Source organism: Phaseolus vulgaris, chromosome 2 (genome assembly GCF_000499845.2).
Source record: "Phaseolus vulgaris cultivar G19833 chromosome 2, P. vulgaris v2.0, whole genome shotgun sequence".
Lineage (NCBI taxonomy): Eukaryota > Viridiplantae > Streptophyta > Magnoliopsida > Fabales > Fabaceae > Phaseolus > Phaseolus vulgaris.
In genome coordinates this window covers 41,297,443-41,316,428 of record NC_023758.2, presented here as the reverse complement: position 1 = coordinate 41,316,428, position 18,986 = coordinate 41,297,443, and the positions used below count along the sequence as shown (strand labels likewise).

Here is an 18,986-nt window from a genome sequence, read left to right as displayed (position 1 = left end):
ATGCTTCAATAGTTTTTTTTTTATACTAAAGTCTAGTCTTTAAATATTTGGTGCCGCTAGAATTCGAAATCTATTGTATGTTTAAACATAACAAAATTATGTAAATATGAATTCTTATTTTTTTTAAAAACCACTTCTAAGCACTTTCGGCCGGCTTGTTATGGACTGAACCAGCAATGTGAAGGTGAAAACGTCTTTTTCAAAAGTAAACTTTATAAAGCAATCTTATGTTACTGTTTTTTTTTCTCATAGTAGACATTGCTTAAAAAGACATAGTCTAACACTACTTGTAGCTACAATTTGTCACGACTTATTGGTATATTATTAAGACATTTTAATGTTGTAACAAAAATTATAGGCACGAAAATCTAGCCGAAAAGGACAGTAATTTTTTTTATGTTATCCAGATATAATTAAATATTCAGAATTCTAAAATAATAATATCAGAAATAGTGTAACAACATGATTTTATAGGTTTTAAAAAAGTTTAAAACAATGAAAAATGAATATTTTAATAAAATTTATATATAAAGTTATGGATACAAAATTAAACATTTCATTATTTATTTTTTAAAAACATTTATATCTTCTTTAGCTTTTTTTTAAAAAATATTTTGTAGAATTATTATTTTATTTTTTTAGCCTTTAGATCTAAAGTGAGACAAACATAAATTAAACTTAAGTTGATCGATACAAATTTCAACCAATGTAAATTTTTGAGTTTTAATTTTTTCTTTCTTTCTCTTCTTGTTCTAATTATGATGTTTTGGAAGGATGGATTTAAAAACTTTAGTTTTGGAAGTGAGAGTTTGAAGAAGAAGAAAGTGACTTTGTGAATACGAGGTAGTTGTGGGTAATTAATGGTTAAATTATTTGTCCATGCTATTTGAAGATTTTGTGCATTTTCTAAAATCTTTTATTTGATTAATATATTTCTTATAGAGAAAGTTAACTCCAGAGGAAATTAGTTGGAATTAGTTCTTTGGAGTTATAGATAGTCTAGTAGATTCAAACCTTAGTTATAAGGATTTTAATGCTTAACAATTTGAAATATTAGATCAATTGCTGATTAGATGTTATTGTTATAAAAAAAAAATGTGTGATAGAATTCAAACCTTAGTTATGACTATTTTGATGTTTTACAATTGAAATATTAAATCATTTGGTATTTAAATTACATAAATGAAGATTGTGATATAGCTTGATCGTATGTAATCAATATGATGAATGTTGTAAAGTGATTGGTGCTTATTTTTTATTTTAAAAAAATTATATCTTTTAAATAATATATATTGCATTGAAAAGTTCACATTTGAGAAAATTGTGTTAATCGACATTATAAATGAATCCAAAATAAGTTTTAACGAAAGATTTTAGGTTTGAGAAAAGTTTTGAATTTGTTTTTTTATAAGACTTCTTATTAGGCATTACTATAGATTTTTCTTTATAAAATCTGTTTTTTTAGTTGTTAATATATGCGTATTTATACGAAACAATAAAATAGTTGCTAAAATAAGATGCAAGCGATGATATTTAATGTTGTTACAAAGGTTTATTACTTAAATATCAAAATTATTTCTCAAAAACATGATATATAATGTTCAAACGTTCAAACGTTCAACTAATAGTTTAAAAGAGAAAGAAGTAATAATTATTCTTTATTTTTTTGGAAATTCAACCATTCACACAATGAATGATTCTCAAAATAACTCATATATTTTGTCTGCTTTAAAAATACAACACTCATATATCATAAAAGTCGCTTAAGAAAAAAAAATGTGGTTCAAGTAGTTATTTCATATTTAAACAAGGAAAAATCAATGTTAATCATCTTTCTAAAGAGAAATGTCCCTCAAACAATTTCTCTTTATATCAAAATTAATATTTTATTTATTTTAAATATATTTTAAAATTAATATTTTATTTATTTAAATATTTTTTGAGATGATAATGATTGTATAATATATTTAATTGACTATAGACTTTATACATATTATTAAAACCAAATTTTCTTTGAATTTATATTCCAGATCTATATTAGATCATTCTTCCACTCACCCATACTCTTAATAACATTAAACTTTAGTTGTAAGTTATTATAAATCCTTGGATAATCCATTCTCTGGCTGTCCTTTCCCTCTCTTTTCTAGAGGTTATACACGCAAATTATTCTTAGTTGGTTAAGTTCCATATGCTTCGCAGACTTTAGTGACTTTTTTTGTTCTACTATTCTTTGACAAACCATAACTTATGCTTTGGTCAAGTGCAATCAATAAGAGATTTGTTTAGCTTTTTCCAATACAAGACGGTGTTTTCTATATAGATTTTTGAAATAAATTAAGGATATAAAAGTAATTTAATAACCAATACAAGATAAGCAATATAAATATTTGTTGCTTATATCTAGAAAGAAAAAAGTTCATCTTATTTATTTTTTTATAAAAAGAACTGAACGGAGAATTTATGAAAAAAATAATAACACTTTTATTTTCAAAATAATGAAGCCATTTCTGTAAGAAGAAATGCATATCCATAGCCCCATCATGTTCTATGGCCAGATGATAGGCGTGGTAGCTCAATCTCCTTCGAGAAAGAAGTAAGGGGCAGAAAGAAAAATGTAAAGAGAAGATCAGATTCTAAATTTTTTCTTGTTTTAGATAATACTAGCGTTTTAAGGATATTCCTTCATTTTGTAAATTTTAGTTGACAGTAGTAAAAACAACTTTTCTATTATTTATACTTTCACTCTTTATTGTCATTTTCCTTACATAAAGCTACTTATTCATGATTCAAAACAATACTCAAAGTATAAATTTGACCCATTCGCTAAATTCAGCTTTTTGTAACTTCTACATCTACATTAAACCCTTTACCTAAAATATAATGACAAATTAAGTTAGGTGGTAAATATAAGTAGACCTCTAATAACGATTTGAGCATTATGAGAATTTAAATTACGACGAATGGTGAAAAGTAGAAAAAGATAGATACAATTATTAAAGTTTAGTGCGCCATTTTGAAAACTTAGAAATTAAAATGTTGAATCATCATTAAGAAATTAAATGTTAAGATCCAATATTATAAAGTCAGAGTAATTTTTATGTCGATCTGGACAATATTTTCTTTTTTAAAATTAATTTTGAGCTTAGTTCAATTACATTTTATTTACCTTTAAGATAATAATAATAATAATAATTTTTCCGATAATTATACTGTATCACTCACATAATTAAATTTTTAAAAGTTATTTTCATTCATAAATATTTAAATTTAGCAGAAATTGCGCCTACTTTAATGAGATTACATGAAATATTCTTATTTATAAATATTTAAATTAAAAAATATAAAGTAAGTGAATGTTGTTTCCTTCAAAACATAATAAAAACGAATTTCTATTAAAAAGACAAGAAAATTTAATATGATTTTATGAAAAGAATGAATATTTGCATAGTTAATATGATCATCAATTTAACCGAAGATTTTGTTGATTGTGGGCATTTTGTTTGGCAATGAATAGAATGGGCGCATGATTAAAGTGTTCTAGAAAGAAAGAAGATGTGGGGTCCAGTAAGTAATATAGTATCTTGATATATTGCTTTTTTCAAACATTGTGCGAGATGTTGAAACGGACGGCCAAAGTTACGCTAATTACAACCACTTCCCGACACGCACACACACGTTGTCTCATCTCATCCCTCATTAACTGCCCCAAACTTCCTCTTATTCTTTATCTCCCCACTCTACTCTCTTCTTTTCCTTTTCTACTCAACAAACTATCTTCTAATAACAAAAAATAATTTAAATCAAAATATCTCAGAACTACAAGTAAAAAAATGCTGGTATCTTTTTCTGCTGCCCGCCGCACCAACAACGTGTCAAACAGGCACCTCTTCTCTTTTTCTATTCTCTTTTTTACTATTTTGCCCTCAACTTGTGGTCCCGCACCACGGCGCCGTGTACCGCCGCCTCTCCTCCAGCAGCCCCTGCCGGAACATGACGGAGCACTCCGGAAGCTCCCCGAGGTCGGCGAAGAGCAGCTCGTCCTCTTCCCTCATCGGCAGCAACGCCGACTCCACGTCAGCATGGTACGCTGCGGACATAATTGGGCTTTCGAGAACGGTGGACGTCGTTGTCTCCATCTCCCCCAGCCACCCCATCTCATCCGCGGTGGTGATCATGGATTCGTCCCCGCCCAGTTCCGCAAACTTCTCCTCCGGTTCTGGCTCCGGTTCGACCGGGTCCGTTACTGGTTCGGGCTCGGGCTTCTTTGTGGGCCTGGTGTTGTTTCTAGAAGCTGGCCAGGGATGGTTGTGGTCGGAGGAATAAGTGACGACCAACATTGTGGGGTCCACGCAGCTCCTTTCTACTTGTTTCCGTGCCGGGCACCCCTTCGAACTGCTACACCTGTAGTACCCTCTGTTGTACCACAACAATTTCTCAATTTCACTCATCAAATTCACCAACTTACAAAACAGTTACACTAGTTATTTCCGTTTCTTGTTTTCAGTTATTTCGTACACAAAAATAACGAAACATGAATACCAACACTTAAACGTTGTTGGAATGGAATTAACCTGGGATAAGGTGAACCCTTGATGGGTTTCTGCCCGTACTTTCTCCATGCCCACGAATCCGATGGTGGCGTGTTGCTCTCTCCTTTTAGCCTACACCCTTCTGTCTCCTTGATTGGGATTTGCACCACCCTTTTCTGTATTGCCCTCCTGCATGTTTCAACAAAGCCAATTCCTCTTTTCATTCACCCTTTTCACACATATACTCACTCTTTTGAAAAACCATACCCATACCCATACACACACTGTATGGAAAAAACGAAGCGGAAGAGAATTGAAGGTGCTGATGCACGTACAGAAATTCTGGGTATCAAGAATTGTTATAGTACTAGCGAAATCTAAGAATTTTGATACAGTGGTATTTTAGGTAAATAGCTTTGGACACTGAAAAAGAGAGAGAAGAAAAGGTTTGTGAATACGAATCCCAAAGTCTTGAAACCTTTGAGAGTAGCATATAATTTGTCACACGATTCCTTGGTTGTAACATTTAAAGTTGAAAGGAAGGTAGATGGAGTGGTAACCTTCTCTTTGATGAGGAAGTGGGGGAGGTGACAACGGCATCGATGTTGAAGAGAGAGGAAGAAGGAGGGGAGTCGGCAATGTTTTCTTGCGGTGGATCAGAGTCTTGACGGTTGTTGTTGGTGAGTTTAGTATCCATATGTGGAGATGGGGTGATGATGGAAAAGGGTTGTGTAGATTAGCAGAAGAGAAGGGAATGAAGAGAATTAAGAAAGAAGAGGAGAGAGAAGGGGAAAGAAATGGCCTTTAAAAACGGGGCACCATGTTGACAGACTGGGTGGGTCTTTGTTTATTAGAGGACGTGAGGGCAAATACTTCATCATATCCGAACCAGCGCCAATTTATATGAATATGTATATGTCATTTGAAAGCAAACCCTGTTTCTTTACTACTTATTTTATGTCAAACTTTTCCTTAAGGATAAGCCCATTCATTACATTAATGTAACTAAGTCTACTCTTTTTGTCATATCTGCCCACCCTTTCCACCACAATTACTTAGTCTACTTTTTCTTATACTCTACGTACTGCTAACTCCTAATTTTAATTAGCTCCACCCTTTTTATATCAATATCATAATTCAACCTTTTTACTGCTTCAAATCACTTTTATAAAACAAAAACTACTTCCGTACTCCAAGTGCTTAGGCTAAATTCAAAATATATATATATATATTTTTTTTTAATTTCGCTAAACGTTAGAAATTTTGTTTCGCATTTCAGATTAAAATCATAGGGGTTTTAATATAGAGATTTTCTTTTATAAACATTTAAATTAGAAAAGAACATCATACTTTTTATGGATTAAAATTATACTTTAAAAACTATACGGAAATTAATAAAGGTGCCAAACTTTTCACCAAACATAAAAGGGCTGCGACGAAAGGGGCTGAAGGAAGAGTAGTTGCTCCCTTAAGCCAAAACAAAGGGAACCTTTTCCGTGGTAGAGGTAATAATAATTAAATTCCTATGTATTGCACTTCTTTAGTTAACCTACTTGTGAAAAGAAAACAAAAACACTCTCAACACTATATTTTATGCAACAGAAAGAAATTCAACGGGTGGAGATGAAAAAAAAAAAAATAGTTAAAAGACAAATTAGGATGTTGTTCTTGTTTGGGGGCAAGATAATGATATACTTGTGTCAAATACTTTTTTTTTTTGGAACTTAGTCTTTAGTCTTCAATCTTTTATTTTCAATTTTGAGTTGGAAATACCTGCAAAAGATTTTTTAACACTCAAGTCAATCGTTTAACTGTCGGAGCTAATAAATACTGTAATAAATACATATTTTGTATAGATGTTAGTCACCTTATGTATATATTGTGTTAGGTCCTTGGTCCATTGGGTCTATGTTACTATATGTATCGAAATTAATGTCCTAATTAATTAGTCTTTCGTATTGTTGAATCGTTATACCTCTATGTAAGATGGTTGATCTGATTACCAACGTAATTTGAACCCACTCGATTCTTAGTAATACATATAAATTTTGGATTTTTTCATTCAAAGAGATATTTGAAGTGAATTTAAAACAAAAAGTATTAGTTTTTTTTGTCATCTTAATTTGCTTACCATAAAAAATAGGATAATATTATAAATAAGAAAAGTAAATTATTTTAACAAACAAAATAAGTGAAGAGGTTATTATTAATCATACCGCCATATACATCAAATTTTAAAACTTTGTAAAATATATTTTACAGCAAAATACTATAAGAAAATCACTTTTGTAACTAATTAGATACCAATTTAAAAATTATTTATCAATAGTAGAAACTAATTTAGAAACCAATAATTTTTTTTAGTTTTTAAGATGGTATATAATTTAGTCACTATAATAACTAATTATTTTTTATCTCTAAAATTGGTTTCTATTTGATGATTTTCTTGTAGTGAAAACTTGTCTAACCTGCAATTTGATTAAATTAATGATTAAATTTTATCTTATTTAGAAAATAAGAAAATGTTATGACAAATTGTTTATAAACGTTGTTATTTGTATAACTTTTACGAATAATATTTATAAATCCTTTTAATAATAATAAAATTTAAATGACTTACAAAAGAAAATTGCCAAATAATTTGCATAAAGATGGAAATAAAATTTACACAAGCTCAATCACTTATGCTATTTATGCTTTATGGCATTTAGAGTGTAATATTTACTTTATATATTTTATGATGCATGGTTAGTATTCAATAATTATCGTGATATTTTTTGTAACATTTAAGTTTTAGTACTTATGCCATAATCCTGATTTGAAATGAGAAAATTACATATGTGTTTGATGATTATAAAATAGCATTTTCTTAAAAGTGAACTAACTCTACAACTATGATTAATTAGTTCAACGTGACATCACTTTATACAGTCCCAACAACAAAAGTTACACCCTAATATTGCCATGGCCTTTTACTTGGTGGAGGTAGAATCTTAGAATTCTTCCCCAAAGCACCAGAACGTCCATAACAGGTTAAATACCTTGCAATAATAGTTTATTACCAAATAGAGAGAATTTGATGCACTAACAAAGGTGACATGCAAAAACTTGGTTTAATTCATTTGTCAACATATTATATAACTTATTTTTGTATTTAGTTTTAATTATCTATGTCTAACAATTCCATAATAAGTTAGAATATCATGTATGTTTTTTTATTATTATCATAAAAATATATATTTTCAAAAACAATCCAAAACTTCCATCTTAAGTATTAAAACACTACATTACAATACTATCAAAGTGACGAAACATTCAAAAAATAAATACTCTTAGATTGACAAGCCAAAAATTAAAATGAATAATTTGCAAATGTATCATCCCAAAAGAAGGACTTGTTTCAAACTTCTAAGATGAAGGATCCTTCTAATTAGGATACTGAATCTTTGAAATGATGCTTACAAACCTTTAATAAAGAAATAAAACAGCTTGACAACACAAAAATTAAAAAAAGGTAGTTAGACTAACTTTCACTACTCAAGGTTGTCCAAAAATATAAAAAAAAATCTCTCAAATGAATAAATGTCAATATAGAAAACAAAACAAACTTAAAAAAAAAAAAAAAAAATACTAACTCAGAAATGTGAATTTACTCTAATTTGCTAATAACACTATTTTAAGAGACACTTATAAATAAGGTTACAAATATTTAGACAATAACAATAAATACTAAAATGACAATATAATGTGAATTCATATTGACAATAATTTCAATAGAACATGCTAATTTGGGAAGAGTGATTGATTGTTTTTTAATCCATATTTTTGACCCAAACCCAAAATAAATACTTTTACCTACAAAATGTTAAGACATCTTACACTCCATGTAACATTGCAATATTTCATAACAAACTCATGATAATCTTAAGAGTTAATAAAATCATGTTTATGGTTCACTCATATCAATAATATTATTCATACAATGAAAAATCTAACAATTAAAGATAGACAATAAAGACATAAAATACAATTTATTATAATTTGAATTTCCTTTATCATCTTTAATGGTATTTATTTTAAATATTAATAAAGAGTCATCTCGCAATTTCTAACTCTTTTTAAAATGTTTTTTTTTAACTTAAAGTGTAAATATATTTGTATTACATTTTTAGTAAATTGCAATCCGTCTGTTCATCTTGATATAAGAAGAATAAATTATTTTTACAGAGGCAAAGCTCTTATGAATGGGTTGTGTATAGTATTAGATTATAAATAAAAGGATGTTCATCCACTTTTATTATCGTTAAGCATATATATATAAGTAATCAATCATTTGTTAATTAATAGGATAGGAGAAAAGAAGCAAAAGAACAAAAGTGAGCTAAACAACGGTCACGACCCAGAATACAATATATAGCTTTAAATATTGATGATTGTATGATCACATTTATTTGGATCTAAATTGTTGAGAATGGGTAGCTATCGAAAACTTGAAGTAACATTTTAATTTTTGTTGATGACGTATCATTTAATATTCAGATCTCATTAGTTTTGACTGAGTCACTTATGGCTGGATCTGTCGCTCTCTGATGGGAAAGGGGTTGGAAGTACCTATTGGCCAATATGTCATAAAAAATATCAAACACCAAAAACAAATCATTTTTCTAATGTGCCTAAAAGCGTGAAGCAATGCAACAACTGTTTTATATTATTCATCATTTATTATCTCCAGCAACCCAAATTTTATATTGTCAACAATCCATTTTCTTTTTTTATTTTCCACATTTTGTCAGAAAAATAATAACTAAACCAATCTGCAAATGAATCGATGGAAGAAAAAAAACGTATTTGATAGGTTTCTTGTTCCCCAAATTTTGACTTCCTTTCCTTACGGCACTAGTGATGCAAATTATTCTCCACCTTGAATAATTATAATTTGGCATCATAGTAACATACCCCCTACTTCTTCATATATTTATTTTCGCTCTTGTTTATTTTAAGGAAGATTGTTAAAGAATCTAAATCTTCTTATTACCAAAATAATCAAGGCCTGTTTATGACTCTTAATTAATAGATGCTTAATATTTGCTATTTATATAACAATCATCCCTAAATTGATGAAATTTCTAACCTTTTTTTGTTTGATCGTTTACCATCCCTATATTATTTTGCCCCGTCAAATCACCGCCACCTTTTTGTTAGATATTTCTTCCATTGTTTAGTTTCATATTTCAAACCCCTTAATTTACTTTCTTGATCTTGAATTTTCTTTCAGAAGTTCAAAAATAGATTAAATCTCCACACATCCAAATTGAGTCGGATAAATCTGTTTAAGAAGCTAAAACTCACTTAATATCTTCATTTGCAATATAAATCTAAATCGTTAACGTAAGTATCTTTAGAAATTATTCTCCAATGAGAATGTTATAATTTTAATATATTTGAATTATCACATAGAATGATAGCATTGTTTACTTTTCCTGAATCAGAGTGTTTTTAAAAATTATTATTCAATAAGAGTGTTGTTGGTATTTTTTTAATATGAGAGCCACTTATATTTTTTCCCCAAAATATTATTTTTCTTTCTAATTTTAAATTAAAGTTTTAATATTTTAAAAATATTAATAACTAAAAGTAACCTTCATCCCAGTACATTTCTTTATTTAAAATACAAAATATAATTTATTACGAATTTCATTGTAATATATTTATATATTTTTAAAATATTTACTTATTATGAATTTAAGTTATATAAAAATGTTTATCTTACGAACAGAATATTTAACGATTTGCTTTATAAAATAATTTGAAAATTGATAATTAAATTTAAACTGTATCTTCTAATTTATTTAATAAGAAAATTATAAGGTGTTTATGAGATATATTAGAATTAGTTTTAAAATTACACCACGGATAGTTGGGTTCAGGTGAGTGAGCTTAGTAATTTTAATGGGTGTTAACAGTAAGCCAGCTTCTCTCTTTTACATTCAAAAAATACATAACGAGATTAATTTTTTTTCAACATTTTCCCATGAACTCTTTATTCACTACCCTCTGCTTCCTCCAAATTTAATGATGAGATATACAATGAGATCATAAGTCTTAATTACAAATATAAAAAACTTAATAAACTTTTTCAAAAGTTATCGGGTTTTTTTTAACTATTTATATGACTTCTTTTCCATAAAGGATGGACATGTATGACTTTTTTCCATAAAGGATGAATATGTATGAGATAGTTTGTTAAATTTAAGTATTATGTCCTTTTTAATGAAACAAATTTAAACTTAATATATTTATATTTATCAAATTGTCATAAATTTTAATCATACAATGATAAAAAGGTATTTATGTCTCTAATTTTACTTTAAATTGACATGCATTGCTTGTTTATGAAACAAAATTAAATGAATCTAGGTGTTAAATTTAGAAAAATAGTAAGCATTTTAATTACTTTTTACTTATATAATTTATTATTTATTATTTCATGATATATTAACTTTATTTTAAATAAATGATAATGTAAGAATTCAACCATTTAAAAATCCTACTACAGTAAAAGGACTTAATTGCAGTATATTTTAAAAAATACAAGTTTTGTATAGTAGAAGGGAATTTGTGGAATGAGGAAAACTCTATAATCAATATATTTTTATCCGTGTTTTACAAATGAAAGGGAATATGTGCAAGGAGTTAAAATATAGGATTTTGATAATCTTACGTTCAATTTTTTTTTAATATTATTTAGTTACAAATTTAGTTTTGTTATTTACCTATGATTTTTAAAGTTTAAGATATGATTAATTATTTTTTTAAGTTACATTTGAATTTTTATTTAGTTTATTGGAGTTTATAAAGAATAATGGCAATTTGATGATCCCAATGTGCAGTGATGTGGTCGCAAACCAAACCAGTGGAATGTAAGTCACATGCTTTGAAGAATCAGGATCCATGTAACCTGCAAGTCGCATTTAATTTGAAGATTTGCCCCCACTCTTCTTAAGTACTTTCATTTCAGTTTTTCAACCAAACACCATAATGAGGGTATTAGTTAAATATATATATGTGTGTTTTCTATTTACAATAAGATACATAGTTCTTTAATTACAATTTAAGTCATAACATGTGTTATAATAAAGTAAAAAAAATAACAAAATTCATCTTAAGAGAAGGAAGGCACGATAACCTACAACAATAATTCTTTAACTAGTAATAAAATTGCTGTCTTACTCAGTTTCGGGTGTTTTCTTCCTGCACCTTGATAATTTTTTTTGACACTCCCGTTAGACAAAATAATCCATTTAATCTTTAAAAAATACATTTTTATTCTAGAATTTGGTAGATATGAAAATATCGTCTAAATTTTATAATTCACTATATTAAAAAAATATTATAGATTATAAAATTTCAAAAGTATTAATATCTTCTAAATTCTATAATTTAAAATATAATTTTTTAAGAAAAAAAATACATTATGGATTATTGAATATAAAAGATATTTTCAAAAGTATTTCTGTATTCTATAATATGAAATGTATTTTTTTTAAACATATTTCAAATTATAGAATTCATAAGGTATTTTTATAAATATTTAGAAAAATATACATTTTAGATTCTATAATTTAAAACGTATTCTTTTTAAGAAATATATTCTTAATTATAGAATCCAGAAAGTATTTTTGGAAAAAAATCAATAAAATACAATCTTGATATTTTAAGAAATATGGGATGCTGAAAAAAAATTATGGAGGTGCAGGAAGAAAACAGCTCAGCCTGGTCAGGTACACAAGTTGTAAAAATCAGATTGGCCAAATTTCTTATGGACCACAATTTTGTTGTTGTTATTTGGTCATCGATTGAGCCCATTAATCCATTTCCCCCCTAAATTTATACAATTCATACAATATGATTTTTAAAAATATCAAACAAATATCTTCTAGTGATTATTCACTCGACCAAATGATCCTAATAATTTTTTAACCTAAAATCTAGAACCCATGATCTTATATACAGGTTGTTCGATGGACCCATCTGATTTTACTAACTTCACACAAATGTATCTTCCTTCTTTGTATCTCTGGAGAATGTGAGCTCTCAGATCAATCTCACTACACCCAAATTCAATTTATTTTTAAGATGCTCATAACTGTTTTTAATTTCACTGCTGAAAATTTATTCATTCCTAAATTATTGGGAACAACCCTCACATTGTTTATAATTTTTTACCAACATTATGTGTCTAACGGAGTTATGTTCCAGCACATAGAAACCAAGGGCAGCTGTGTCAGGCATTAACCAAAAAAATGTCATACGCACATAGGTGATTCTTTATTAACTAGTTTGAGAAATTGGTTTATATAAAAGATGAAGGTGAAATTGGTATTAACTAGTTTGTGATACACAAGATGTTGAGAACACTAAAGTGATTGAAAAAGTCATAAATCACACTTTTTGTCAAACTTCGGCAAGTCCTTTTCACCACTCTGTTTTCCAATAGCTTTTACAAGTGCTTCACTAACATCCCTTACATCCAGGGTCTGGTCCTCAGCCACGACAATGGCTTCCAAAGAAAAACCATTTTCGCATGAAACTTTGGCTTGTTGAACATTCAGACACATCTCATCAAATGCCTCTAAAATGGCCACTAGCGTGTTACTCCCCTTCTCACAGGTGACCTTCACCATGAAAGTTCCTGCCCTTACCTTCTCTATTTTCACATCCTGCCACATTTTTTTGCAACATTAAATGTAGAAACAATATCCATGTATATTATGTCATTAGCACATACATTTTTTCCTTAATTGTCATATAATCAAAATAATACATATAACAAGTCTCATAATAAACTAATCTTTGAAATCGAATCAGACTCGAACAAAAATTTTAAAATAGTTAACATTTTTATTATGATGGGTGTTTTCATTTTTGTATATAGGCCTTGTTTTTCTAATGAAGAAAAGGTTAAGAGAATAGAAATACCTTGTTCTCTTTGACATGGTTCAATAGGTTAATGTGCTCTCCTCTGGTGGCCAGTAGGTTTTCATAATGTCTTTTGACAGTTTCCAAGGCGAGCTTTAGCTTGTACAAGCGCAGAACGGTGCTATTGGCAATGGAGGTTCTCTTGGCCTACAAAAAGCAGAAACAACTTCAGTGTATGAAGAAATAAATTCTCTGCAATTTTGAAGTCACGGGAAAGAAATTGAGAAAGAGAGGTTGTAATAGATGGTGTTAGATTGCATTACAGAATTTGAGCTGGTAAGGACTCGCAGAATGTGAAGTTTTCTGCGCAGTGATATCCTCTTCTGCACCCTGCAAGCCATCTTCTCTATCTTTATCTCTATCTCTATCTCTCTATTGAAAGTTAAATTGGGAGTAGTTAACTTTGCAGGGTATTTATAGCTGGTGATTGGAGTGATGTTTCTTGGATTCTTGCCATTTCAAATTGATAAAAATAGTCCATTGCTACCATGAGTTTCTCTGTATGAAATTAAAAAAAAAAAAAAAACTCGAGATATAAAGAGTTAAAGACTATCTGACACCACCATACCTATTACACATATAGAGAGACACGGGGAAAAGAGGAAAAGGAAAGGCACTGACTAGACTGTGAAATGATAAGAAAATGAATAGCGACAAAGAGACATAAGGTTGGTGTAAAAACCAAAATTTGTTATCAGTAAAATATATTTGAATAAAATTATTTTAAAGTTACTAAGCTTGATTCATTTATTCTCTTCAAAATTATGGAATTTTCATTAGCACAAAAATTCGCTCATATGTTTATCATTTAAAAAAAAGCAACGATTAAACACCTCTACATAGAAACAAGTTTTAAAATTTACAAAGTAGTGATCATGAATGCATGCATTTAAACTAAAATAAACTAGGTAGTTTTGATATAGTTTTGCCTAAAAAAATGTTTAGTTTTTAATATATTCTTTATCCAAGAATATATTCATGTCATTTCCATCTTATCTTTAAAGTTTTCATTCATTATGTGTACTTTGTATAATATTTTAATTATTTGTTTGTTTAATTTATATATACTTCCTCAGATGAATATTGTTTTGAAATAAACGTATTCTCGAACGAAATTTTAAGCAACTTCTTTTTTAAATTCCATATGTTGTATATACTAGCTAGGAATAATGATAGGTAAGCTATGACATGATATTATATCAGACCCATTCGAACCTGAAGTTACATTAATTCATAAAATGGAACTGATGAATGAACTCGATATCCTATAAAGTATGATTTTTTGGACCTATTATATTTTAGTTTAGTTCATTTGGGTTGTATAATTTCCTATTACTACACTCCCAAAGCATTAAATTTGAAAGTATATCGTTTAGGTTGATTTTGAAGAAGCAAAATGAGGTTTTGATTTGAGATTTGTGTGACAGTGGTTCTGGATATGTAAGTACATTGTAAATGAAAAAAGGTGTGAGAAGTACAGAGTTTTAGTAATTTCTCATTTCTCAATGTGGTTGAAGAGAAGGGGTAGCAGAGTTGGTTGGTGAAAGGGATGTGTAGGAAGCAGAGAAAGTGAAGAAGGGAGCATGAAAAGGTGGATGATATAGTTGTGAGAGTGTTAAAATTTGCATGGGAAGGGATGTAGGAAGTGAAGCAATCCAATGGACAATAAGAGAGGATGGTCTTTCTCAGTCAGAAATAATAGATATGAGTTCAGTGACTGGCAATGAGACATAAGAATACATGCATGCACATTCACACACACACACTTCACGGGCCTCTCTTTGCCTTTGTCTCTCTCTGCATTCCCTTGCACCCCATGCCAAATCTTCACTTGCTAGTGGCCACAGTTGTATCACATGGACTGACACACTTTCTGTATTATTCTTTATATCGTTCCCTTTTTCGATTTCAGATTCGCTGCTTGGCTTCTACCTACTTCAATTAATTCATAAAGTATAAATTAGGTACTGCAACACTCATCCAATCATTATAATATTGCTTTATGCTAATTCTATGTTTACTCTATCCTTAAGTTTACAACTTATTTAGATCATTTTTTTATGAGCTCAATTTAAAATGGAGAAACAAATTTTAAATTAATTTTTTCTTAACTTCAAATTAATTTATATACACATTCAAAAAACAAAAATTAGAAAAGATATATGAATGAGTTTTTATAAATTCGCTTATATATAGGTTAATTCTAATTTATATAATTTTTTTTTTCTACAAATTTAAAGAGAACCTCATCTGAACAAACCTTAGTAAAATAGACATGAATCTAAGTTCTAAATGATTTTCTAAATTTACATTTCCTAATGAAAAATTATACATAAATGTTATTTCTCTCTCTTATTATAATCTATCAAATACTAATTTTGATACCTTTATCTTTCTTTATTGTGTCATGTTTTTTATGGTTATATATATTTATTACTTCTCTCTTTTTTTTTATACTGAAGACTAATGGTATATAAATATTCACATAATATTTATTTCAGAAGTGAATGAGTGAAAAAAAAAGAAAAGAAAAGAGAAAGACAATAAAAAATAAGACTGTTTAGATTAAAAGAAAAAAGAAAAAAAAAACAGAAAAGGAAGTATATTTATTTATTTTAATGCTTTTATTTTATTTTAATTATTTATTTTAGTATAACTTTTTTTAATATTAATAAAATATTATTTACATACTCTTTAACATAGCTTATTATGTGATATACATCTATACCTATATATAGAGATGATTCTCCTCTTTAACTACCTTAATTTTATTTTATTTTTTTTGCATATTTTATTCTTATATTCATATTTGATTTTATTTCGGTATTATGATTATTTTTTCATTATATTTGCCACAAAACAGTTTTTATATTTGAAAACAGTTTAACAACGCGTTTTCAAGGAAAAGTTTTCCAAGAGAGCAATTTTAAAATTGATTTAAATAAAGGCACAAGAGTACGTTATATTATTATTCGAAGCTAGTTTTTGAAAAATGAAAATGTGTAAAAGAAAATAGGAGTTTGCGTTGTGCTTTCTTCTCCTCATTTTTACACAATGGAAGAGTTTTATTTATATGGGAGAATCAAGCAAAGGCTTAACCCCAAACTTTACTTAACAATCGACCATAACCTCTAGCGACGACCATGATTTACTGTGCAATGACCGCCACTCTTCTGCTTCAGAGGACGTCTACTGATCCTCGAAGCGCCACCACCACCACCGCCACCATGGAAGCAGAAAAAGCACAGTGAAGAAAGTGAACGGCATTGTGAAGTGCTTGGATGACTCCTTTTTCAATTCTGCCCATTGCGGGATGACAATTTCAAAGAGGGAGAAATTATTGAAGAAGACAATTGATATCGCAAAACTATAGCTAGTCATTCCAAGATCAAAATGTTCAATACAACAACGCAACTTTGGTACATTGATTAAAGTTTTGTACAATTTATTTATTTTAAAATCATTGGATTCGTCCATCATGTCGTTGAGAAAAAAAATATCATTATATATTAGATATTTCAATTTATCCACTCGGTAGTCTTTTCTTCCACAATATGTAAATTTCGTTTTCCACCCGAGAAACTTATGAGATTTTCAATAAAAAAAAATAAAGATATAATAAGTTAAAATTTGTAAAATAAATTTATAATTATAATAAATACATAAATTTATATTGATGGAAACAGTTAAGTTAAACTAGTATATATATATATATATATATATATATATATATATATATATATATAATTAAAAAAATTTGGAAAGTTTTTTTCTTAAAGAAAGAGTGGTGTGGTGGATATATGGTTAGAAAAATGTTTAAGATTAATTATAAATAAAAGATTATTGATATTGGAAATTATCACTTACTTAATGCAGTTTTATGAAAACTATGTACATTGCTACTTCTGAACCGAAACCAAAGTAAAAACAAAAACCAAACCCGTAGGAAGACAACGTAGAAAGAGTATAAAAAGAAAAGGAATCTCTGAAATATTATTGATTTTTAAAATACGAAAAATACGTAAATTTATGATACAATTAAAAATAAAATAAAATAAAAAATAATATATATATATATATATATATATAAACATAAGTTTATAAAAATAGAAAATAAAAATATATAATGTTTAGAAATATAGAAATACATAAATTTACGATAAATTAAAATATTAAGATATAAATTTATAATTTATATATATAAATGATAAAAATAAAAAATCAGATACACAGACATAATAACACTTCCCACTAGTATTAATAAAATATTTAGGATATAATATTATTCCTTGAACACAATTAATTATATCGTAAATAATTACCTATGCTTTCAAATACAATAAATTATATAAAAAAAGTTACAATTCTTTTTATATTTGTACAGAAAATTGTGCATATATTTTTCAAGGCATTAGTGTAGCTTGACATATATATAAATCATTCTTATATTTAACAAAGAAGTACACAAATAAATCATTTTGTCACATCAACAACTACATATACATAATCTGTACTTGGTGCAGAGATGGAAGAAAGGAACTTAGTAATTAATTATTGGGTATATTAATTTTAAATTTTATATTTAAAATTGAATTATATATAGGATTGGTTTATAACAATCAGATAAAGGATGATTTACAGTTATTATTTATTGTGGGTTTCTATATATAATGTTAGAGCAATGATACGTGGATATCTTGCTTCATTATACAATTTTTTTTAATGATATAAAAAAGAGTATTTTAGTTATTTTATGTAAAATTTGAAATTTTAAGTCAAAAAAAAGTTGTATAGTGGAGTAAAGGTTGTTATTTTATATTTTTCATAAAGTTAAGGAATAGCAGGGCTTTAATAATTGTTGTAACCATGAACCAGAATTAGATTGAATGGATAATGAAAGGAGTTTAGAGAATTAGAAATTGATTATTTAATATAAACCAATGGTGGTTTAGTGTGTGGTGAATGTGTGTTATATTATAATCCAAGTTGAAGGAAAGAGTTTGGTCATTCGCTAAAGGTAGAAATGACAAACACATAGCACATAAGGTGCATAAAAGAACATGGAAAGGAGTTGTCCACTACTGAATGATCTCATTCTTGCATTGTTGCAGAGGCAAGCACTAGCAATACAAGAGGCAAAAAGAAGGTTTGGAATTTAGTAGTTGCATGCCTCCTTAAATTGCTCTTATTAGCCTTGTTTTGTTGTTGCCACTAATATCTCTTTTTGAAGGCTACTAGCTGCTACGTGAAAGAGGACTACTTTATTGTGTCCTCATGCACCAATGATAAAAACTTCATCCTTCCATCGGTTTTACTTGTCCATTTGTGTTTGACATGTCTCTCTCTGAATGGAAAAAAGGAAGCTAGATTTGTATCTATTCATTGGCTTCTAGCTAAAAGCTCTATACTTTTCATCTGCTTATATCCTTCATGGAATCTAGACTCACATGCTCTAAATAAGGGAGCAATATTTTC

General features: G+C 28.3%; 2 protein-coding genes across 3 annotated transcripts; both read right to left on the bottom strand.

The window, feature by feature from the left end:
* Positions 1-3,563: 3,563 nt before the first annotated feature.
* On the bottom strand, positions 3,564-5,462 carry LOC137812158 (probable WRKY transcription factor 65). 2 transcript variants are annotated; one of them, XM_068614075.1, is made up of 3 exons: positions 5,093-5,462; positions 4,575-4,721; positions 3,564-4,416 (listed from the first exon to the last, which is right to left on the bottom strand). In XM_068614075.1, the coding sequence occupies exons 1-3, from the start codon at positions 5,227-5,229 to the stop codon at positions 3,927-3,929; spliced, it is 774 nt and encodes a 257-aa protein (XP_068470176.1). In that variant the 5' UTR covers positions 5,230-5,462; the 3' UTR covers positions 3,564-3,926. The 2 variants fall into 2 exon arrangements, with proteins under 2 accessions (XP_068470176.1, XP_068470177.1); XM_068614076.1 differs by having other exon boundaries at positions 4,575-4,955; positions 5,093-5,298.
* A 7,376-nt stretch (positions 5,463-12,838) lies between these two features.
* On the bottom strand, positions 12,839-13,932 carry LOC137809778 (transcription factor BHLH3). The gene is made up of 3 exons (XM_068610858.1): positions 13,775-13,932; positions 13,512-13,658; positions 12,839-13,252 (listed from the first exon to the last, which is right to left on the bottom strand). The coding sequence occupies exons 1-3, from the start codon at positions 13,850-13,852 to the stop codon at positions 12,968-12,970; spliced, it is 510 nt and encodes a 169-aa protein (XP_068466959.1). The 5' UTR covers positions 13,853-13,932; the 3' UTR covers positions 12,839-12,967.
* Positions 13,933-18,986: the final 5,054 nt, after the last annotated feature.